Below are 24,751 nucleotides of genomic sequence, written 5' to 3'. Positions count from 1 at the left end.
GGTTCGAATCCGGATCTCCTGCTCACTAGGGAAACGTGCTAACTACTACGCCACCCTGGTGCAGCGGCTTTGCATAACTGCACGGAGTACCCTAGCACGACTCCCGCCTTCACAATCAAAATTCCCATTCACGTCTCAGCCTACTTGGAATTTTCCCCAAACTCGAACAGCTGATCAAAGCACCTGCGCCTGGGTTTCGGACGGGATCGCCCGTTTCGTTCGATGCTGAGTTGCTATTCCAATACTGTCGGAGAGCCTCCGCAATGCTGTTCTAGTCTAGGTGGATTGGGCTGAGGCGTGAATAGGAATTTGAATTGAAGGTGAAGGCATACTAGGGTAGTCCGTGCATTTGTGCAAAGCCCTTGTGCAAGGCTGGGGTGTAGTGGTTAGCGCACCACTGCCTAGTGACCTAGTGAGTAGAAGACGCGGGCTCGAATCCGGTCCTTCACACAAATTTTCATTCGTCGCTTGAGCCTGTGTGTGTGTGTGTGTGTGTGTGTGTGTGTGTGTGTGTGTGTGTGTGTAGATGTTTGAGACTGGAAAAGGCCTCTGGATCAATGTAGCTCCATTTGACTATATTTTGTGTCTATCTTAAACTTTATTTTATCGCTTTCTCCCGTTTCGTGACACACAAAGATGACGCCAGGACTTGATATTCTTCTTGCTTGTGTCTTACTACAAGAGAGACCAAATTTCTAAAAGTTAAAAGCTGTTTACGTTTTACAAAACCTGGAAAAAAAGCAAATCTACACTGTGCACAAATAAAAACACAAATCAATGAAATTTGCTTCATAATGAAAATTGCTTCGACAGTGAAAAGTCAGATGTGTTGGATACGGAAAACAATATGTACGGGGTGTTTCGAAAACTTTGCATCAAACGTCTACGAGTGATAGACCACGTGACGGGGAAAACTTTTGTCATACATAAAATTTTCGCTGATACATCCCGGCGACGCTAGACAATTAGCTTTCTCCTGCCCTGGGACGACGAGATTTCGCCGAACTAGCAGGGTCTACCAACCAAGTGTGCTGCATAGCAACTACACCAGTTAACTGCCGGTGAGTTTCAATAAGAAAACCTTGAGAATGAGTGTTTCTAAGCAGAGAAAGGTACTTTAAATGCTAATGAGAAACTTTTAAATTTTGACTCTGACGTGCCACATAGGCACATGTTGATTATGACAATCATCTGGGAACACTTTATAAAGCGTGTATTGCCATTTTGATGTTTGTTATTAAGATCAGGCACTTTCAGTGCAGCCTAAGTAGACCAGGCTTGAGAATGAACCGACTGATTCGAAACGAGTCATCAAACGTAAGTACTGCAACTTGTTAATAAACGCTTCATGAACTATTAAAAAGGTTGCTGCTCCTGTGTCAACGAAATGTTGAAACTGGAAAAAGTTACTTTCGTTTGTAAGTTTTGCTCACACGTGCTCATGATCAAAGATAGCGCATGACAAATAGTAATTCATTTCCGTGTATCGATTTCAATGGCTCGATTACAGGTACTTTACTCAGGTATGGAATTCAGGCAATACTTTGTGCTGTACCTCTTAACAATAATTTTTTATGTTCATACATCTTCGATGCTGTGTGGTCTTCTCAGTTCTTTTTAATGCGAGATGTGGTGTTCTTATTGAGACATGGTCCACAGAAGGTAGAGATAACGTCCATTAAGTGACTGCATATAAGTTACGGTAACATTTGTGATTAATTACGTGATTACATGCTATAGCTGTACGTTGCGATTATTTCCGCGGTTCTAAAAGAAGCACATATACCTGAAATTATACTCTGGCTTCTTGAATGGCGTCAGCTGTCTCCCAATGTGATTGCCATTTTTATATCGTCACTGCCTAGTTTCCTGAGAAACTGGATTTTGACTTAAAGAAATAATTCTACTCCTCGTCCGGATAAACACAACCGTTATGTTGACAATCCTAAAATTCTTCCGCCACTGCGATGTGCATAAAGTCCGAAACGCTGTCGGTATGGGGAAATCTATCACGCTTACATTTTTTTAAAAGTAGTTCAACAGAGATAATCACAAGTATTGCACAGTGTTACCGACTTCCATTGTCACAATTTTTTTCGGAAATTTGTGATAAGGTCTTACGGGACCAAACTGCTGAGGTCATCGGTCCTTAAGCCTACACACTACTTAATCTAACTTAAACTAACTTACGCTGTGTACAACACACACACCCATGCCGGAGGGAGGACTCGAACCTCCGACGGGGGGAGCCTCACGGACCGTGATAAGGCGCCCTAGACCACTTGGCTACACCGCGGCCATTGTCTTCAGATAATAGTAATAGTATCTAATGACAGTAATATGACATCAAGCTGGTTGCTGTGGCAAATGAAACTCGTATTACTGTCAATAACCATCATGTGTGTTCTTCCCAAAATAAGCACAAATAAAATCGTACTGCTGAAATAACACAGCACTCTACACTCGCCACTCTCCACTCACGTCATGAGTCACGAGTGGGGACTGGTTTCAAGGTTGTCTTCCAGCAAATGGACCAGTATTAAGTGATTGTACTCGACATTGTCAGATGAACATAGCTCGGAAATGTGCGTACAGAAGCTACCTGGGTCGTCCTGAAATTACTGCGAAATGAGTGGCAGAAAAGCTTGTTGTATCAACATGTACAAATTTTCTACCTGATAGTTTACAGCCCGCATCATCAAACTAAGCCGGCCGAAGTGGCCGTGCGGTTAAAGGCGCTGCAGTCTGGAACCGCAAGACCGCTACGGTCGCAGGTTCGAATCCTGCCTCGGGCATGGCTGTTTGTGCTGTCCTAAGGTTAGTTAGGTTTAACTAGTTCTAAGTTCTAGGGGACTAATGACCTTAGCAGTTGAGTCCCATAGTGCTCAGAGCCATTTGAACCATTTTTTTTTTTTTAGCCATCAAACTAACAGCGATTGCTCCTCTTACCCGTTGTAATTAATTTTGTCCCGACGAGGACATGCGGGCAGGAGAGGATCATATAGTAACAAGTGACACATGACCGTAAGAGGCATAATACTTTTTGACAAGGTACCCAAAAAGAATTTGTAAGGACTTTTCATCGTTTTCACAAGACCCTCACCTATTGAACAAAATTATTTCCCACATTGCAATCCGCTAAGCTGTACTAATCCTCTTCGGAGTCATTCAGTATTTACCGGTAACAATGATCCGCTACAGTCGGTAAGTACTCTAAATGTTGCAGATAACTGTCTCCGATGCAATGCCCTTCACAACTAAAGCATAAAGCTCTATTGTTCTTCAAGGAAGTAAAGGCCGATGTTTCTTTACCGACTGCTCTTTGACCTACTGCGTCGCAATGTTGTGACGTGATCGAATGCTGTGATCGGTTGCAGCTGCAGTTAGGTATTTCCGTAATCAGAGTTATGATCATGCAAAATCTTAAGAATGGCACAATGCTATCTTTCACAATAGTGATAAACAGTCAATTGTTTCTTTCATAACGGGGTCCACGTCACATACCGATTAAATAAGCCGTATTTCCAATGAGCTTGTAACTTTGTCATACTTTTATTTGCAATTTAGCCAGATTCAAACGCGTGGTCATTCATATGAACATATGACTATGTGTACGCAAATACCTGAGAATGATAGTAAAAATGAAATTAACCGATAGCAAATACAGCCCCATCGAAAACATGGCTTAACCTAAACAGGTAATTGTAGAGGGTGAAATGAAAGAGCTATATTTTTGGAGAAACGTTGTAAAATTTCATCTGAAGTTTTTATATGACCGAACTGTTGTGTACTGTTGAGGTTTATGGGAGCTTTACTCGGTCAGAATCAAAGACGAGATCCAAGAAATTTCGAAACAGACAGAAAGATTAGAAACCTGTCGTCCTATTGAATATGAAAATGTTAAATATATGGTGAGAGATCATGGAAAGAAAGACTGCATTCTTTTGACTCCTTTTAGATACGTTTAGAGAACCGACATCAGAGACTGAGTGGCATAATCATACATCTTGGAAAAGAACCGTAAAAACAAGAGAAATTAGGCCAAACCAAGAGATCACAATCAGGGCCTTAACATCTAACAATAAGACATACTCTCCTCTAAGGACTAGACAGTTATGTGCGTATAATTTATGTTAGTTTTAACGCTGTTCCCGGTAAGGTGTAGCGACTGCATTCATTAGCCGGTATGTCCTGCATTCCCCCCAGACAAAATGTTGAGTACAAGATGACTAGCCCGCTTGATGATGGCAGCCGTGTTATCCAAGAATCTTCAGTCTTAGTGAAATAGGTTCTACGTTTTATGTCAAGTCAGCTACCAGACGTTGTACCAGGTCGTATAGCTGATCTGTTTGGACAATGTGTTTATGATTATTTCCACGTAAACTTCAACTCGTTTGAAGACTGAATGCATTGTTACGAATGACCTTCTTGATTACGCTGACTACGAACGGTGGCGTGTGTACCGCGCGGCTACCCCGCGGAGTAACCTTGTACACCGCAGCTTGGTAATGTACTCGGCCTGTGAAATGACAGTCAGATGCATAAACTGTTCTGATACTGTGCGTACGTTGGTCGGTATTCAAAGTGTGTCTTCATTCGTCACATAAGGACGGCTAAGAAGAAAACGATCTATTGTCACATAACCAGAAAACTTTCTTGTGAAACACAACAGCCTCTTTATTCACACGAAATAATTATGCTACAGACACAGGATTTCAATTTGACTACATATTTCTAGATTTCCGGAAGACTTTTGACACGGTTCCTCATAAGCTTCTACTAATCCGATTGATTGCCTACGGAGTTGGCGCGTCAGCTGTACGACTGGATTCATAATTTTCTCTCAGAAAGGTCAGAGTTCTTACTAATCGACGGGAAGTCATACAGTGACAAAAGAGGTTCAAAGTGGCAGTTCCCAAGTAAGCGTTATAGCACCTCTGCTGTTCTTCATCAGTTTTGCAAACGGTTTAAGAGACTATATGAGCAGCTGACGATGCTGTTGTTTGACGTCTACTAACGACGTTAGAAGAATGAAACGAATTGCATAACATCTGCATGGTGCGAAAAGTGGCAATTGACCCTGGACAATAAAAAGTGTGAGGGTTCCCCTCATGAGCACAAAAAATTACGGTAAATTTCAGTTTACAAAATTTAAAGATTGTCGATTCAGGTAAATAACTGTAAACTATAACTACGAACAACTTGAATTGAAATCATTGCATAAAAAATGTTGCAGGGAAGTGGAAGACAAGGCTGCGTTTAATTGAGCTACCCTTAGAAGATGCAACAATTCTGTTAAACGAATTACTCGCACTATGCTTGTTCGTTCTGTTTTTGGACAAATGCTGTGTGGTATGAGAACCTTGCCATGTGGGAGAGGACATCGACAAACATCAGAGCAACGCAAGTCGTTCTTTATTACTGTAAAACAGGGGGAAGCGTGTCACGGATATGATAAGCAGGCTCGGTTGCAACCATTAAGACAAAGGCGCTTTTCGTTGTAGTTCTGCTACGAATGACAAAATATTTTGGTAATTCTCACGTACATGGGCAGAAATGAGCGACCTGATTAAAGAATCAGAGCTCGCACGGAAAGATTTAGGTGTTCATTTTGCATGGAAATTCGATAAATAGTCTAGAAGTTGTTCTGTGGGTCCCCTGCCAAACATTTAGGTGAGAACTGCATATAAATCGTGGAGATTGTAGATGCAGAAGTCAGCTAATGTGAGACCCGACACATTTCGTATCGTGCGATGACGAGTAAGCGAGCGGTCGGAGCTGACACTTGCGTGCTACTCCTGACGACTCTGGTGACGAGGGAACACGGCAAGTGCCACTAGCCCATTTCCCAGGAATTTCGCTCAGTGGAAAGCGAACATGTGTCTCGGCTTGTTCATAGATAGCCGACCGTTTTTTTTTTTAAAAAAACGGTCAAAGTATTCGCTTTATTTTCGAGGTAGTTTATGTGCGTTTTACTGCACAGTATCCTCAAGCGAAATGGTGGCTCATTGGTTAGCGTTGCGGCTTCTTAAGTTTGCGCCCGGTATGCGAAACCAAATTAGTGTTTTTATTGTTGTCATTTATCTACCCATGTCTGTAGAAGGTTACTACACGAATGTTTCTATGAAATTAGAGGTGCAAGTGCGTTATATGAACTGTAAAATTGCAAACTGATTTCACAGTGTCATACATTTACTATTTAATATATGTATAAAATGCATTTTTGACCACCAACTGATTTTATTTTAAACCCAAATATCAACCGTTTTCAGTCATGGACCATCTTCACGGATAACAGTTAAAATGGTTTAAGGCACCACATTATGTTTGTCATTACTTAAATAATGCCGGCCGCTGTGGCCTAGCGGTTCGAGGGAACTCATGACCTCAGGTGTTAAGTCCCATAGTGCTCAGAGCCATTTGAACCATCTGAACTTAAATAATGTGTAGAGCATGTCACGAATGTCAATATACGACACAGGACCTTTAGAGACAAACATACTAAGTGTACACAGAGCAGTATTGAAGATCTTCTCTGCAGGTGATGGTCAAACTCGCATTTTATTCATTACTTGACGGCTGTTGAGAGTCACCTTCCAAAAATGGTATGTAATATACACTATGTGCCGCCCGGAGTGGCCGAGCGGTTAAAGGCGCTACAGTCTGGAACCGCACGACCGCTACGGTCGCAGGTTCGAATCCTGCCTCGGGCATGGATGTGTGTGATGTCCTTAGGTTAGTTAGGTTTAAGTAGTTCTAAGTTCTAGGGGACTTATGACCACAGCAGTTGAGTCCCATAGTGCTCAGAGCCATTTGAACCAATATACACTATGTGATCAAAAGTATCTGTACACACCCAAAAACATACGTTTTTCATATTAGGTGCATTGTGCTGCCACATACTGCCAGGTACTCCATATCAGCGACCTCAGTAGTCATTAGACATAGAGAGAGAGCAGAATGGGGCGCTCCGCCGAACACACGGAGCTCAAACGTGGTCAGGTAATTGGGTGTCAGTTGCGTGATACGTCTGCACGTGAGATTACCACACTCCTAAACATCCGTAGGTCCATTGTTTCCGATGTGATAGCGAAGTGGAAACATGAAGAGAGACGTACAGCACAAAAGCGTACAGGCCGACCTCGTCCGTTGACTGACAGAGACCGCCGACAGTTGGAGAGGGTCGTAATGTGTAATCGGCAGACATCTACCCAGACCACCATACACGAATTACAAACTGCATCAGGATCCACTGCAAGTACTATGACAGTTAGGCGGGAGGTGAGAAAACTTGGATTTCATGGTCGAGCGGCTGCTCATAAGCCACACATCACGCCGGTAAATGCCAAACGACGCCTCGTTTCGTGTAAGAAGTGCAAAGATTGGACGATTGAACAGTGGAAAAAAACATTGTGATGAATCACGGGACACAATGCGGCGATCCGATGGTAGGGTGTGGGTATGGCGAATTCCCGGTGAACGTCATCTGCCAGCGTGTGTAGTGGCAATAGCAAAATTCGGAGGCGGTGGTGTTATGGTGTGGTCGTGTTTTTCATGGAGGGGGCTTGCACCCCTTGTTGTTTTGGGTGGCACCATCACAGTTCAGGCCTACATTGATGTTTTAAACACTTCTTGCTTCCCACTGTTGAAGAGCAATTCGGGGATGGCGACTGCATCTTTCAACACGATCGAGCACCCGTTCATTATGCCAGGCCTGTGGCGGAATGGTTACACTACAATAACATCCCTGTAATGGACTGGCCTACACAGAGTCCTGACTTGAATCCTGTAGAACACCTGTGGGATGTTTTGGAACGCCGACTTCGTGCCAGGCCTCACCGACCGACGTCAATACCGCTCCTCAATGCAGCACTCCGTGAAGAACAGGTTGCCATTCCCCAAGAAACCTTTCACCACCTGATAGAACGTATGCCTGAGAGAGTGGAAGCTGTCATCAAGGCTAAGGGTGGGCTAACACCATACTGAATTCCAGCATTACCGATGGAGGGCGCCACGAACTTGTAAGTCATTTTCAGCCAGGTGTTCGGATATTTTTGATCACAGTGTATGTTTGTGTGGTATGTAGAGAGGTAACAATATTTTTAAATTCTTGTATTTGATTGTCGTAGCCGCGGGGGATTAGCCAAGCGGTCAAAGGCGCTGCAGTCATGGACTGTGCGGCTGGTCCCGGCAGAGGTTGGAGTCCTCCCTCGGACATGGGTGTGTGTGTGTGTGTGTGTGTGTCCTTGGAATAATTTAGGTTAAGTAGTGTGTGAGTTTAGGGACTGATGACCTTAACAGTTAAGTCCCATAAGATTCACACACATTTTAACATTTTTTTTAAATTGTCGTATCAGTTGTTATTTCTTATATTTTAATCGTATGTTTACCCTTCAAGAAGGTCTGTTATATTGCTTTGGATCGTAGAAACAATCGAAACAATGATATCCCGTAACATCACGAGCATCGCGCGAAAGCAGGTTTGATACAATGACATTTCTTCGTATGAATCTCACTCGGGGATGAAACGTCGTTAACACTGCTGAAAATTTCACGCGTCGGCAACAAATTCGCGGCAAACCCCGAATAACAGATCACTTTTCCGGAAACTAGCGCTTGTAATTGATTATGAATCAAGATACAGAAATGGAATTTCAGCCAAAACAATTTCAAACAATTTTCTCATTTTTTTTCTAAATTCGTTCATCTGGGGTACATTTAGTAGACGAATAAGGATAATGTTATGTTAATATACAATGGAAAACATTCTTATAATAATCTTTTACAGACAGCGGTATATAAATGAAAAACAAAAATAACGGTAATAATCGGGTTTTGAACACGGGGCGTAAAATTAAGAAGCCGCAACGCTAACCACTGTGCCACCATTTGGTCGGAAGGTGTCATTCGCTAATAAGCACATAAATTACCTTCAAAAAACTTTGCCCGTAGTTTTTTCGGAAACTGTCGAGTATTTACGTTAAACCGAGACAGTGTTCGCTTATTTTGACCCCTCTTCCACTGAGCGAAGTTCCTGGTAAATCAAGTTACGGCACTTACCGTGCTCTCATTTTGATTGACAGTCAGGAACGCTCTCCTGCGACTCGGTCTGAGGTTGATATCACGCGCAGATGTGCCGGTAAGAGGGACGGTGATGGTGCTTTGCGGCCGCTAAGAAGAGCGGCGCAGAGCGGCGGCCGCTGTGGTTGTGGCACCCCTGGCCGGACGCGGCTGGTGCTCACTGGAGTGAGAAGGCTGCGGCCAGGAAGGAACACGTCGCCCGTGGCGAATCACCGCGCCGCGCTTCCGACACTAATCTCAGCCCCCCGCAGCAGCGCCGCCACGAGTGACGCAGGCTGCCTTTGTCTGGCTGGCGGGCCTGCGCCGGCCCCCGGCGGCGCTCATCGCCGAGCCAAGTGGATTAGCACGTCTCGCGGGGCAGGCCGTTGTCTGCGCGGGCAGCGCGGATTAGCGCACTTGCTGATCCACGGCTGATTGTGAGTCTCGCCTCGACACTGTATTCTGACGGTGGATCCGCGAAACCAGGGTCCACCAAATCTTCATCTCTTCGCCAAACGGTCTCAAAGCTGGAAGAAGCAGGTGATGTAAGCAATGACGTGATTCTGAATATGCATTCGTATGTTGTCCGATGTGGCTTAAAGTAGTCGTACATCGTCTGACAGTCCATGAGCTGAGCTTGTGGCATTCGCCATAAACATATTAAAGGCAACGTAAAGTTACGCCTGGAACATCTTTTCTCCAATCTTCCACGAGCAATATGGCGTTTGGGATCCAAGTGCAGCGTCACTTGCATGGGGCACGTACAACCCCAAATCCAGGTTTTTAACCACCTGCCAGTCCGCAGCTCGTAGTCTCGCGGTCGCCTTCTCGGTTCCCGAGCATGGAGTCCCGGGTTCGATTCCAGGCGGGGTCAGGGATTTCCACCCGCCTCGAGATGACTGGGTGTTTGTGTTGTTGTCATAATTTCATCGCCGGCCGATGTGGCCGTGCGGTTCTTGGCGCTTCAGTCTGACCGCTACGGTCGCAGGTTCGAATCCTGCCTCGGGCATGGATGTGTGTGATGTCCTTAGGTTAGTTAGGTTTAAATAGTTCTAAGTTCTAGGGGCTGATGACCGCAGATGTTACGTCCCATAGTGCTGAGAGCCATTTGAACCATAATTTCATCATCATTCATGCAAGTGGCGAGATTGGACTGAGCAAAGGTTGGGAATATGTACGGTCGCTGATAACTGCGCAGTTGAGCGCTCCACAAATCAAACATCATCATCATCATTAACCACCTGCCACCATGGACACTGCGTAGGCCGAGAGTAATTTTAGATCTGGTGCAGTGCAGGAGAGATTGCTCTCCTGCATATGTTTTTAATATACTATTTTATGGCATTTTAACTGAGCACCACAACTCTACAGTTGTCTTTACGAATGCGTCGAAACAGGGGGACCCCGTTGGTTGCTCTGTTGTTTCCCCTGGTCGTATCCTCAAGGTCCGATTTCCTCGAGATTTTAATGTCTTCGACGCAGAATTATATGCGATCTTGCGGGCACTGGAGCAGATGAGATCTGCTTCGAGTACAAAATTCCTTGTCTGCTCCTGTTCTCTGAGAGCACTTCATTCTCTACAACGCTCTGTACCCAACAGATATAATAGTCCAGAATATCTAGCACGCTGCCTCCAGTTAGTGGCCGGATGCGCTGGTGCTGACTGGAGTGAGCACTGGGGAAGGAGGTATCTTTCTGCTGGGTACCAGGGTGCATTGGTATTGCGGAGAATGAAAGGGTGGATGTCGCAGCTAAGGAGGCGTGTCGTGATCGTCCGTTATTTCAGTGTGCCATTCCGCTGCATGCTGTCACCTCGCTGTTGAGGTATATAGTCATGCATCGATGGGAAGACGAGTCGCTGGAACTGACAGGTAATAAGCTGCATCTCGTAAAGGCCACTATGCGGCCATGGCGTACCTCCTTTCAGCCACGAATACGGGATGAAGTCCTCCTTACTCGCCTTTACTTAGGTCGTAGTCCTCTGACGCACGGCTTCTGGCTCTAGCAAGAGGACACACCAATGTGTGGCGTGTGGCGTACAGATCAATGTGGGCCACATTTTACTGTGTTTTATTTTCGGAGCAGGGGGCAGCTGCAGATTTGCCGGCAGTTCTGCCCTCTATTTTAAGTGACAGTGAAACGAATTTGGTTACAGTTATTTCTCTGATGCGTCCAAATTGTTTCAGAAAAATTTAGAGAGGTGTCCTTAATGTGTTAACAGGGTGACCTGCTTACAGAAAGTGTTTTTTTTTCTTTTTTGAATGGTCAGCCCGTCACATATAACTGTGCCGTAGCTCCACTGTCGTTTTACTTCCGTTTTCATTTCAGGTATAGCAACTTTCTCTATATCTCCTTTGTTTTACGGCGTGTGATATGGAGTGGTTGTTTCGATCAACATAAGTAAGGTAGGAGTGAGTGAGTGTATGTATGTAGATATGTACGTGCTACCATTTTTAGCCCTTCTACACACACTCGTTTCTTTTAATTTTTGTAAGGGCGCTGATAACCTCTCTGTTGAGCACCCGTGCTCCCCAGAAACAACAACAACAATAATAAAGTTCCGCTTTCTGACCCTGAAGGGCCAATCGGAACCGACCGAACGCCATGTCATCCTCTGCCAGTGACGTCAGTGGATACGGTACCGAGGGTCATGTGTCAGCACACCGCTCCCCTGGTATTTGTCAGGTTTCTTGGTCTCATCCGTTGGTCTCACGAGGCTGACTGCAGCCCGGTCCAATACCACCATCAAGGAGAAATCCCTGGAAGTACCGCATTGCAGTCAGCAACTGCCTGCTATTTAATTTACGAGAAACGAAGTATGGGAATTTCAAGTTGGAAAAGAAAGGTTAATAGACTGCTGCATGTTGTAGCAGTCTGGACGACAAGTGCATTGCTTCCCTCCTTAGTATGAATGGCACCTCGGGCCGAGCACTAATGGACCTCGACTACTGTCTGAACACTGGGCAGATGATGTCAACCACTGTAGCTGGCTCCAAAATCGAACTTTTTGCTAATAGCTTTGCTAATGACCATACCTTTTGCTTTCTCCTTTTCTGTGTCATAGAGTATGATTGTCCAGTGTTGCTCAGCTCGACACACACGAATCGAGTGGATGTAGCCGTTACTGAAACCTTGAGAGTGGATACTAAGTATCTGAAACCAACAAACAACCACTGAAAATTTTATTTCCTTGTTGATATCCCCTGCTATATAATAGCGAGATGTGATTACGGTATGTGAGAAAAGAATGTCAGAATTCAAAAGTATTATTCTCTGCGTGGAGGCTGATGGGAGCAGCTGTAAATGGGAAATGCCGTTACGGTTGCTCCCATCAACCGCCACGCCGAGTGTCAACTTAGTTTGCGCGAAGTGTGCTTTGGCGATGACCTCCACTTGGAAAATTCAAGTGGAGGAGTAGTGTCCTTCATGACATGTAGCCTTGAATAAAGCAACATCAGCATGTTGAGAAAGAAAGTGAATCAGAAGGAAGTACATTCCAGAATGCGTGGCAGCTACAGATCCTGCCACCACTCCATCCCCCTGTCTCCTTATCAGACATCAGCTGCAAAAGACGTGGGCAATCTGGAAGTCCTGAAAGACCAATCGGAAGGTTGTTATTGGGTGAGGATGGAGGAACTACTCCACAAGATGCTCCAGTTCTATCCTGTTCTCTGTACACACAGCGGCGCCTCTCGAGCTGCCGAAGAGCGAATTGCTGTTACTCGTTTATGGACAGATTATCTCTGGACTGTCAACGAGACATTTAGATTAATTTTGTGGTTTTAGCATCGTGTATTTTTGTAGTTCGAGACGTTCAGCACTCTGACAAGAAATAAAACCATATGGTACAAGTTGTCAGAGTAACCTGAAGGACCCGGAGAGATAAGGTTTTGAGCACGTCCTGAAGAGGTCCTCGGCGTCCTGTTGCAGACGCAGGCGATGGCGCTGACGCGCGGCTGCAAGACTCCACCGGCGCCACCCCCGCTGCTGCCGCCGCCGCGGCCGCCGTCGCTGCCGATGGGCAGGCTCGAGCTGTCGGCACCACCGCCGCCGCCCCCACCGCCCCCGCACCAGCCGCCCGCCCCCTCCTCCTCCAGGTCGCCCACCCCCAGCCCGCAGCTCGACAGGGACCGCGACTCGGAGCACGACAACGGCAAGCACGCCTCCGGTGAGTACCACGCTAACCAATCACTGCGTTCTCACGGTAGAAGAATGAGGACAAGGAGATAAGAGAACACTACCTTCTTATGCAGTTACGGCAGCAATCCCTCAAGACGAGGACACGCATTCCTCGAGCTGGTGATGTCCGCAGATCTCCGCTTTCAAGCCGTCGTGTCCTCATATTTCCCGATACCTCCTGTACATAAAAATCCCCCAAACGTTCAATATTTATCAACAAAACATCATTGTGAGTCCTTCAATATACTGACGCCACTACCACACTTTCATTAGCTATGTGGGTATTTTCATTTGACAATGCGATTTCAAGAAGCCAACACGTCGAAGGCGTTTTTTTATTTTATTTTATTGATAATGATTGTCAAAAAAAGTAACGTGAATGATGGAGTGAAAAGAACAATATTAATCGTTCACCAAAATACGATGTCTGTTACAGTTTATGGGAAAATATTAATTATGTCACGGGACAGATTATGATTAGAAAACACTGTAATTTGAGAGGAAATTTCAACTGAAAAAAAGGCAGTGAGTAGCTAAAATTTTTGATGGCAGGAGGTCATTTGAATGATGTTTAGTGTTGCACTATCAGTAAACGTCAACAATGCAACTCTCATACAAACCTGCGAAGCAGCAGTAACTGTAGTGCAGTAATGTTTTACTTAAGTGAAGATAAGTAAAGGAACAGTTTTTTGCGTTGTGTGATTATTCGTATTGGATATGAGGTCCGCCTGTTATGCAAAACAGTTTTTTCATGTTGCCCGAACGTGTTTCAGCACCTCTGTGCCATTATTATTAGATTTCCTTTATTCAAGACAAACATGTTTCAGCACCTCTGAGGCATGATCAGTGAGTTTTCTTGATTCAAGACTGTGTCTTGAAGAACGAAAACCAACTGATGATGGCACAGATGTTCTGTAACATACTCGGGTCACAAGAAAAAAGTGTTTTGCATAACAGGCGGACCTTATATCCAATAAGTTTTACTGCAAACACGGCAAATACGAGGGCTGCAAGCCCAAAGGATGGCTATGTGTAATTGCTATTTCGTATGGCTAGAAGATCAAGGCTACTACACTCCTGGAAATTGAAATAAGAACACCGTGAATTCATTGTCCCAGGAAGGGGAAACTTTATTGACACATTCCTGGGGTCAGATACATCACATGATCACACTGACAGAACCACAGGCACATAGACACAGGCAACAGAGCATGCACAATGTCGGCACTAGTACAGTGTATATCCACCTTTCGCAGCAATGCAGGCTGCTATTGTCCCATGGAGACGATCGTAGAGATGCTGGATGTAGTCCTGTGGAACGGCTTGCCATGCCATTTCCACCTGGCGCCTCAGTTGGACCAGCGTTCGTGCTGGACGTGCAGACCGCGTGAGACGACGCTTCATCCAGTCCCAAACATGCTCAATGGGGGACAGATCCGGAGATCTTGCTGGCCAGGGTAGTTGACTTACACCTTCTAGAGCACGTTGGGTGGCACGGGATACATGCGGACGTGCATTGTCCTGTTGGAACAGCAAGTTCCCTTGCCGGTCTAGGAATGGTAGAACGATGGGTTCGATGACGGTTTGGATGTACCGTGCACTATTCAGTGTCCCCTCGACGATCACCAGTGGTGTACGGCCAGTGTAGGAGATCGCTCCCCACACCATGATGCCGGGTGTTGGCCCTGTGTGCCTCGGTCGTATGCAGTCCTGATTGTGGCGCTCACCTGCTCGGCGCCAAACACGCATACGACCATCATTGGCACCAAGGCAGAAGCGACTCTCATCGCTGAAGACGACACGTCTCCATTCGTCCCTCCATTCACGCCTGTCGCGACACCACTGGAGGCGGGCTGCACGATGTTGGGGCGTGAGCGGAAGACGGCCTAACGGTGTGCGGGACCGTAGCCCAGCTTCATGGAGACGGTTGCGAATGGTCCTCGCCGATACCCCAGGAGCAACAGTGTCCCTAATTTGCTGGGAAGTGGCGGTGCGGTCCCCTACGGCACTGCGCGGGATCCTACGGTCTTGGCGTGCATCCGTGCGTCGCTGCGGTCCGGTCCCAGGTCGACGGGCACGTGCACCTTCCGCCGACCACTGGCGACAACATCGATGTACTGTGGAGACCTCACGCCCCACGTGTTGAGCAATTCGGCGGTACGTCCACCCGGCCTCCCGCATGCCCACTATACGCCCTCGCTCAAAGTCCGTCAACTGCACATACGGTTCACGTCCACGCTGTCGCGGCATGCTACCAGTGTTAAAGACTGCGATGGAGCTCCGTATGCCACGGCAAACTGGCTGACACTGACGGCGGCGGTGCACAAATGCTGCGCAGCTAGCGCCATTCGACGGCCGACACCGCGGTTCCTGGTGTGTCCGCTGTGCCGTGCGTGTGATCATTGCTTGTACAGCCCTCTCGCAGTGTCCGGAGCAAGTATGGTGGGTCTGACACACCGGTGTCAATGTGTTCTTTTTTCCATTTCCAGGAGTGTATATAGTAGTACGCAAATGTAATCAAATAGCGGCTTAATTAAAATTTTGAAATGTTTGTTTTCCTAAAATTTGAGAACGTCAATAACGTTATGCTGCTAACTATAGTAGTCGACATATTTTGTGTAGTTGGTTCTCTGCAGCTTTCTGAGTATTTGAAAAAGGAGGACGTGATCGCCTGAAAGCTGCAGTACTACTTTGACCTAAATCAATCGGCATCCGACGTTTAAAGCCCAAAGTTGTGACGAGTACTGTCTGAAAAAAGACCTGTTGGAACATCTGAAATTCAAGTACACTATAGATCTCCGTAGTGTCTCTCGGCATATCAAAAATGTTCCCCATTTTAATCAGGGACACAGTTGTCTTGTTTTGGAACGGGCGGAATTTTTCCATCGGTGAAAGAGTTTCAAACTTACCACCTCAAATGTCGAAAAATACTGAAATCCCTGAAATAATTTTCTTTAGTTGATCCCAAAAGTTCGATACTCGCTAGGACCTTTCCAAAAGTCCGCTGTTTCGCCCGTATGTAGCTCTTAACAAGTATGAAGTTTAATAACCCTATCTGCAATAAAAATTCAGAAAACTGGCAGTTGGTATACATCTCTTTCGTATTTCTAAGAATATTTCTGAAGCGGAGAGTGAATATTTGTTCCAAGTCCGGGAATCGAACCTGGGTCTCCTACTTTCTAGGCAGGTACTTTAGCCACTAGGCCAGCCTTGGCATAAATTTTCACTCGTCACTTCAGTCTATATACATAAAATCATATCCGTATGAGACCAGCAAAGCCTCTGAAGTTGTCATTTCATTTGTATAAGCACGTGCACCTGGGTTTCAGGCTGGATTTCCCTTTAAGTTCGACGTTGAGGTGCTATTCCAGAACATGGAGAGCCTCGGCAATTCTGTTCGTGTGTAAGGGGAAATTTAAATTAGACTGGGGCGACAGTGAGAATTTGGATTGAGGAGGGAGTGAGCCAGGGTAATCCCTGCGGTTGTGTGAACCGCTGTGCAGATGTTGCTTAGTGGCTAAAGCACCTGCCTTATAATCAGGATATACGGATTCGATTCCCGGCTTTGGTACAAAATTGGACTCTCCTCTTCAGTCTGTATGCATAAAATCATATCTCTATGAGTCCAGCTAAGTCTCTGAAGTTGTGACATTCCGTTTGTATAACGTTCTGTGAAGTTACGTGTGCATTATCTCGGAGCTAAGTGAATTCGAATGTGCTCATATGGTGGGTGCTTCCGTTACTAAGTCGAAGTGTATGGCGTTTCAGGAGTCGTCATACAGAAAATTTATACCGCATACAGGGAAACCGGGAAACCATTATCTGCTAAGTCACAAAGTCGACGAAAGTGTGATGAGTAATCGTGACCGACGGTCAATGAAGAGGACTGTGATGAAAAAAAAAAAGAGGTCAACAGCTCCAAAAGTCATTGCAGAACTCAATTTCACAATCGTGAGCCCTGTCAGCACCAAAACAACACGAAGGGGCCTCCATAAGCTGTTAGGTGTAGGGCGAGGATGGAATTCCAAAACCACACACCAGTGATGCAAATGACCGTAACAGGAATACGTGGTGCCTAAGACATAATTCCTGAATCAAGAAGCTTTGAAAAAAGTAATTTTGTCGTATGAGACTTGTTTCACACTGTTTCCAACTTCTGGTCAGATTTACAGGGTGATTATAATTAAAGTTAAACTTTCAAACCGCGGAAGAAATAACGCCATTGGTCAGAATGACGTCAAATTGCAACGGAATATTATCGGAGAAGTGGGAAAACGCATGGCAGAAGAAAAATAAATAGTTACAAAATGTAACAATACATGGCGCTTAAGCGTCGTAATTTAATAGTGGTAGACTACAAATGACAAATAAATCATACAAAAATGCGTAAGGTGTACGTTTGAAGCTAAAGAAATTGTACTACTCAGTGTGCATGGGTGTACAGGTGTGATAGTATTAGTTACGTAAGCCCATCCACCATGCCAAGGTCATATCACATCGAATGGGAAAAATCGGTTTTTAATTGTCCTGAGGCCAAAAACTACATAAAAAGCATCTATCACATCGGTTTTTAATTGTCCTGAGGCCAAAAACCGCATAAAAAGCATCAATCGAAATCAAATCGGATTATTAATTTTCCGTGTGACTGGCGCAAAACATGTTCAGTATGCTGTCCACGGTTTTCTGCAACAAGTTGAAATCGAGAAGCAGCATGTTCCACAACACTTCGAAGTTTTTCCGGGATCACATTCAGAATGTGTTGCGCAGTGCGTGACTCTCAATGCAGCTAAGTTTGCAAACGGAGTACTGAACACAACATCTTTCAAATAGCCCCACAGCCAGAAGTCACACGAATGAAGATCAAGTGATCGGGACAGTCAGGCTGTAGTGAAACGGCGGCTGATAATTCTAACATTTCCGAAACGGCGCTTCAGCAGCTGCTTAACTGGACTTGCAACGTGCGGAGGTGCACCATCTAGCATAAAAATGACCCCATTCACACATCCACAAGACACTCATAGTGCTTACCAGTGACGGTATAGGTAACAGGTAAGAAAAATACGTTGTGGCCTTGAAAATTACTGTAGCTGTGGTCGACGGAGCAACATCGAGCGAAATCATCGTGATCTTATAATTATGCAAAATTCATTACGATGTTAATGGAGTCCAAATGGATTTTGGCAAAAAGGAAAGAAACCATTTTGGTTCGCTGGGGATGTGCTCGACTCACAAACGTCTAACCAATGACATGGAATAGGAAGAGTTAGAAGCATCTCCGTCGCTCTGTTTCTCTCAGTAGTCTATTGATTCGGGTCGTTAATTCAGATAACGCAGCATGTAACATTGCATAGGACTGGTCGTGGTATTACTGTACCGATGTCTAGGACTCATTAGGTAAACTCGAACTGTTACCAGGGTAATAAAACATAGTGGTAAGACTGCTCAGGAGCGTACTTTGTACGCAGCATTATTCGAGAGACAGAGTGGGTGTTAAATGTTAATAGGCAGCTAGACGGCAGTAACAGCTATTTAAAGGTGCAGGCGTCGTGTAGTCTGCGGTCGAGAGCTGGGCAGAAGTGACTGACTTTCTGAAGGGATGAGTTCTGCATACGTGTGGTCTTCTCTAGTTTGAACATGGAGGGAGAGAGAAAGAAAGGAAGTGAAATAGTATTTCAGTCCTATTAAAGACGCAGCACGGGCGAAGACAGGACAAAGACGAAAAAGCGGAATGGCCGCGTCCTTTATGAGACATCAACTCAGTATTGTATCAGTGTATTGTGTATTTGAACCGGAGACATGGAAACGACGGAGAAGCTTCGTCCCGCCGTAGGCCTCAGTGGTTCACAACCCCACAACAGGGGCCACCCACCCCACCGTCGCCCCACACCGAACCCAAGGTTATTGCGCGATTGTGCGGTTCGGCACCCAGTGGACTGACTACCCGCCGCCCGTGAACGTCTCATACGAGACGCGTGTACTCCAGATGTTTGCGAGGTAGAGTAATTATGGTGTAAGCGTACGTGGAGACAGAGTTTGCACAGCAATCGCCGACATGGTGTAACTGAGGCGGAAAAAGGGTAACCATCCTGTATTCGCCGAGGCAGATGGGAAACCGCGTTAAAAACCATCCACAGGCTGGCCGGCACACTGGACCTCGACACCAATCCGCCGGGCGGATTGTTGACGGGGCCGGCACGCCTTCCCGCTCGGGAAGAGCGGCGCGTTTCGTCACTGGGTTATTTGGTAACCGTGATAGCGTTACGGAGATGTTTAATAAACTCAAGTGGCAGACTCTGCAAGAGAGGCGCTCTGCATCGCGGTGTAGCTTGCTCGCCAGGTTTCGAGAGAGTGCGTTTCTGGATGAGGTATCGAATATATTGCTTCCCCCTACTTATACTTCCCGAGGAGATCACGAATGTAAAATCAGAGAGATTAGAGCGCGCACGGAGGCTTTCAGACAGTCGTTCTTCCCGCGAACCATACGCGACTGGAACAGGAAAGGGAGGTAATGACAGTGGCACGTAAAGTGCCCTCCGCCACACACCGTTGGGTGGCTTGCGGAGTATCAATGTAGATGTAGATGTAGATGTTAGACCGGGCGCCTAGCCGGGCGGGCATCAATTCAGTATTAGTCTTAATTTAGGAAAGACACAGAAATCCCAAATATGAATGGCTGGACGGGGATCTGAACCCAACTCTTTCTGGATGAGAGTCAAGAACATCGCTTCGCTCGGTCTCAGGCTTAGATTCAAGAACCAGACGTTAAGTAAGTCCGATATTTTCCTCTGGATCAAAGCAGGATGAGAAATTATAAACTGGTGAGGTTTCCGCTCTACAAACTCAAGTACCTCTGCCAAGCCTGGGAACAGTTCTCGACACGCACGCTGCATTAATGACTTGATATGAATCGTTACCGGCGGCAGTTTCATTAAGTTTCAAACGTGAACGTCTCGTCAAGCACGCAGAGACTTCTAGATCAGGTGTTAATCATAGAGTTAGCACTCAGTGCTAGCGAGTGCTGACTTCCGTTTGATTTTATCTTCTGTTGCACGACCTGTGTGCGCTTCCGTATAACGACTCTCATTTTCTTGACTTGTAACTGAGCGTAGTATTTTAAGCGGCAACACAAAAATTACAGAATTTATCTAGTATCCATAAATGTATTTGCTTCTATAAAAGGAGCGTTGCTTCGAAAAGGTCGCACTTTTTCTTTTCCTTCATTGAAATGCTACAGACTAAAATTCTTTGGCATATCAGATACATACTGAAACAGCAAAGTTGCTAACACGCCAGAGAAGTCAAACAGCTGTTATCCTTTCAATGGTAAATTTAACCTTGACATAAAGTAGGGTTCGTCAGAAGTCAGTAATCTATACGAAATCCTAATGTGTAACATGTAATACTTCGGAAAAAAGTTGAAACTTATATGGGGGGAAACTTGCATGATTTTCGGATTTGTACTGTTAACACATAGCTACCACATTTTAGGAGTGCTGTCAGATATAATTTAATGAAACATAGTTTTTATCCATGATAATACATGTCTTAAATATATGTAATACAGTCATTCACAGGTATCATTTAATTTATATTTTAGAACAACGTAAACGACGCGTCATTCATATATTTAAGAAAAACACTTGCGCTATGTTTTTCACTATGATTACGCATGATAGAATTTTAAGTCTTAGAACTGGTCTCGCAGGTGAAATAAGACATTCTTGTTCGCCGGCCGCGGTGGCCGTGCGGTTCTAGGCGCTACAGTCTGGAGCCGCAGGAACGCTACGGTCGCAGGTTCGTATCCTACCTCGGGCATGGGTGTGTGTGATGTCCTTAGGTTAGTTAGGTTTAAGTAGTTCTAAGTTCTAGGCGGCTGATGACCTCAGAAGTTAAGTCCCATAGTGCTCAGAGCCATTTGAACCATTTTTGAACATTCTTGTTTGCGATGTTCCGTCTCAACTTATTATTCAGGGTGTGTCTCCTAAGAGTCGCCAGACTCACTTTCTCTGCTATTTCAGTAGATATTTGCAATTTAGTCTTTGCATTGACTAGCGGGAGACAGCTCAAATAAATACTACTCATCACATCTTTGATGTAAAATGTAAATATCATGTGACTAGTGCCTCGCGTCGGGTAGACCGTTCGCCGGGTGCAAGTCTTTCGATTTGACGCCACTTCGGCGATTTGTGCATCGATGGAGACGAAATGACGATGATTAGGACAACACAACAACCGGTCCCGGAGCGGAGAAAATCTCCGACCCAGCTGGGAATCGAACCCGGGCCCTTAGGATTGTTATTCTGTCATGATGACCACTCAGCTGCCGTGGGTGGAGATCTTTGATGTGACATCCAGTGTCGACGGAAAGCGCCCTTTCGTTTCTCGTTACAAACAAAATGATCTTTAAAGCGGAATTTTACCTGCCATTTCATAGAGCGGTCTCAGTTTTGTCCAGTGCGATATTCGTTTCATTGGTATTTACTAACAGAGGCATTAAACATTATGAACAACTAGTAGCCCAGCAGTGACGATACTCTGGTGGCCCGTGCTGACTTCTAACGCCATGCAGCAGCGCTGCTCATTCGCTGCTGTAGTATTTGTAATTCTTCGTGTTTTACTGTCCTTGTTAATACATATAGATAACATACTTATGTTCACGAAGCAGTACTTTTTTTTAGCAAGTATCTTTCGTGTGAAACTCAGCTTGCCCTTCTCTTACATGATATTCTGAGAACTAGGGATGAACTGAAACAAGCAGATTCCATGTTCCTAGGTTTCCGAAAAGCATTTAAAACGGTACCCCACTGCATACTGTTAAAGGAAGGTATGAGCAAACGTAATAGTTCCCAAGATATGTGAGTGGTTCGAAGAGTTCTTAAGTAATACAGGCCACTGTATTGTCCTCAGCAGCGAGCGTTCAACAGAGCAAGGGTATCGTCAGGAGTGCCCCAAGGACGCGTAATAGGACCGCTACACTTTCTGAATACGTAAATGATCTCACGGACAGGATGAGAAGCAATCTGCGGTAGTTTGTTGATGATGCTGTGGTGTACGGGAAGGTTCAAAAATGGTTCAAATGACTCTGAGCACTATGGGACGTAACATCTGTGGTCATCAGTCCCCTAGAGCTTAGAACTACTTAAAGCTAACTAACCTAAGGACAGTACACACATCCATGCCCGGTACGGGAAGGTGTCGAAGATGAGTGACTATAGGATGATACAAAATCACTTAGACAAAATTTCTAGTTTGCTATAAATGGAGAAAAATGCAAGTTTGTGTGCATGAGTAGGAAAAACAGCTTTAGTACTGTCCTGCTTGACACAGTCACGTCGTTTAAATATCTGGACGTAACGCTGCAAGGCGATACGAAATGGAACGAGTATGTGAGGATTGTGGTAGGGAAGGCGAACGGACTACTTCGGATTGTTGGGAGCATTTTAGGAAAGTGTAGTTCACCTGTCGACAGCATACACGACGCTAGTGCGACCCGTTCTTGAGCACTGTTTGAGTGTGTAGGGTCCGCACCAGAAAGACGTCGAAGCAGTTCAGAGGAGGGCTGCTACATTTGTTAACGGTAGGTTCGGATAACGCCCATGTGTTACGGAGATGCCGATAACATACATTTCGTTTGAAGACTACAAAGATAAAATACGAGAAATTATGGCGCCTACGGAGGCATTTTTCTCTCGCTCTTTCTGCGAGTGGAACAAGGAAGGAGAAAAGGTATCTGAATGGTGTGAAAAGTGGCAGTTGACCCTAAATAACGAAAAGTGTGAGGTCATCCACATGAGTGTTAAAAGGAACTCGTTAAACTTCGGTTACACGATAAATCAGTCAAATCTAAAAGCCGTAAATCCAACTAAATACCTAGGTATTACAGTTACGAACAACTTAAATTGGACGGAACACACAGAAAATGTGGGGAAGGCTAACCAGAGACTGCGTTTTATTGGTAGGACACTTAGAAAAAGTAACAGACCTACTAAGCAGACTGCCTACACTACGTTTGTCCGTCCTCTTTTAGAATATTGCTGCGCGGTGTGGGATGCTTACCAGATAGGACTGACGGAGAACGTCGAAAAAGTTCAAAGAAAGGCAGCACGTTTTGTATTATCGCGAAATATGAGAGAGAGTGTCACAGAAATGATACAGAGTTTGGGCTGGAAATCACTAAAAGAAAGGCGTTTTTCGTTGCGGCGGAATATTCTCACGAAATTCCAATCACCAACTTTCTCCTCCGAACGCGAAAATATTTTGTTGACACCAACCTGTGTAGGGAGGAACGATCACTACGATAAAATATGGGAAATCAGAGCTCGTACGGAAAGATAAAGGTGTTCATTCTTTCCGCGTGCTATACGAGATTGGAATAATAGAGAATTGTGAAGGTGGTTCGATGAACCCTCTGCCAGGCACTTGAATGTGATTTGCAGAGTATCCATGTAGATGTAGATCTAGATGTAGACTAGTAGTGGGTGGCTTGTAGATGTAAATGTAGACTTATTTAGGACCGATGTGTTGAATTGGCGCTAAAATTCCGCTGTAAAGTAATTTTGTTTGTGATAGGAAACAAACCAAAGCTTTCCGTCGACAAAGGGCGTCGCATGAAAGACGTGTTTAGCAGTATTTGTCTGGGCTGCCTCCGGCTACACAATGCAAATACGAAATTGCAAATATCTTCCGAAACAGTAGAGAAAACGCACCCTACGGTTCTCAGGAAGAACACCCTGTATAGTTACTGCAAGGTACTTGGCGCAGTGATGAGAGACTGAATTTGTCTTCCAGAGGACGATTGTCCAAATCCCCCTCCGGCCATCCTGATTCAGGTTTTCTGTGACTTCGGTAAATTGTTTAAGACAAATGCCAAGTTGGATGGTGGTTATCACTGAAACAACCGGTTTTCCCGTTAGATTTTTTTTTCACGTCAGTTTAACGAGACTGTTAAAAACAGCTCAAATTAACCGGCTTCTGAAATAACCAATTTTCGATTTTTTATTACTATTATATATTGTGATAAGCGTTAAAAACAGACAAACTCTAACAATTTTTAACTCAGTCAGTTTCAAGAAACACAAAATTAAAATATTCAATTAAAGAAGCAAATAAAAGAAAACTCAGTCAGGCCATGGTACTGCTTTTTAAACCCATTCAAACGCCCAGATCGCATAAAAATTTCTTTATTTGAGACAACCGGTTTCAACAGTCATTGCTGTTATCTTCAGGTGTTGAACGTCTTTTTGTTGTAAAACATGTTCATTTTACGCTGAAACTCACGCTTAAGATGTCAAGCGGATAAAACTTATATAACTTTATAATGTGCTGAATTTTATTCACCTGACATCTTGTGCATGAGGTTCAGCGTAAAATGAACTAGTTTTATAACAAAAAGACACTAAAGACCGAAGATGCCAGCAGTGACTGTTGAAACCGGTTGTTTTAAATAAAGAAATTTTTATGCGATCTATGTTTTTGAACGGTTTTTAACAATTATAACAGATTGCCCATCAGT

General features: G+C 44.9%; 1 protein-coding gene across 1 annotated transcript in view; it reads left to right on the top strand.

Moving 5' to 3' along the window:
* LOC126455687 (uncharacterized) overlaps nucleotides 1-24,751 on the top strand; it is a 647,280-nt gene that overhangs the window by 297,958 nt on the left and 324,571 nt on the right. The window contains exons 4-5 of the mRNA XM_050091455.1: nucleotides 12,991-13,102; nucleotides 13,145-13,228. Of these exons, the coding sequence (XP_049947412.1) occupies nucleotides 12,991-13,102; nucleotides 13,145-13,228 (196 nt within the window). The remainder of the gene's footprint in view (nucleotides 1-12,990; nucleotides 13,103-13,144; nucleotides 13,229-24,751) is intronic.

This window comes from Schistocerca serialis, chromosome 1, assembly GCF_023864345.2.
Source record: "Schistocerca serialis cubense isolate TAMUIC-IGC-003099 chromosome 1, iqSchSeri2.2, whole genome shotgun sequence".
NCBI classification, from domain to species: Eukaryota; Metazoa; Arthropoda; class Insecta; order Orthoptera; family Acrididae; genus Schistocerca; species Schistocerca serialis.
The sequence above is the reverse complement of the archived record's forward strand: the minus strand, read 5'-3'. Positions and strand labels throughout refer to the sequence as shown.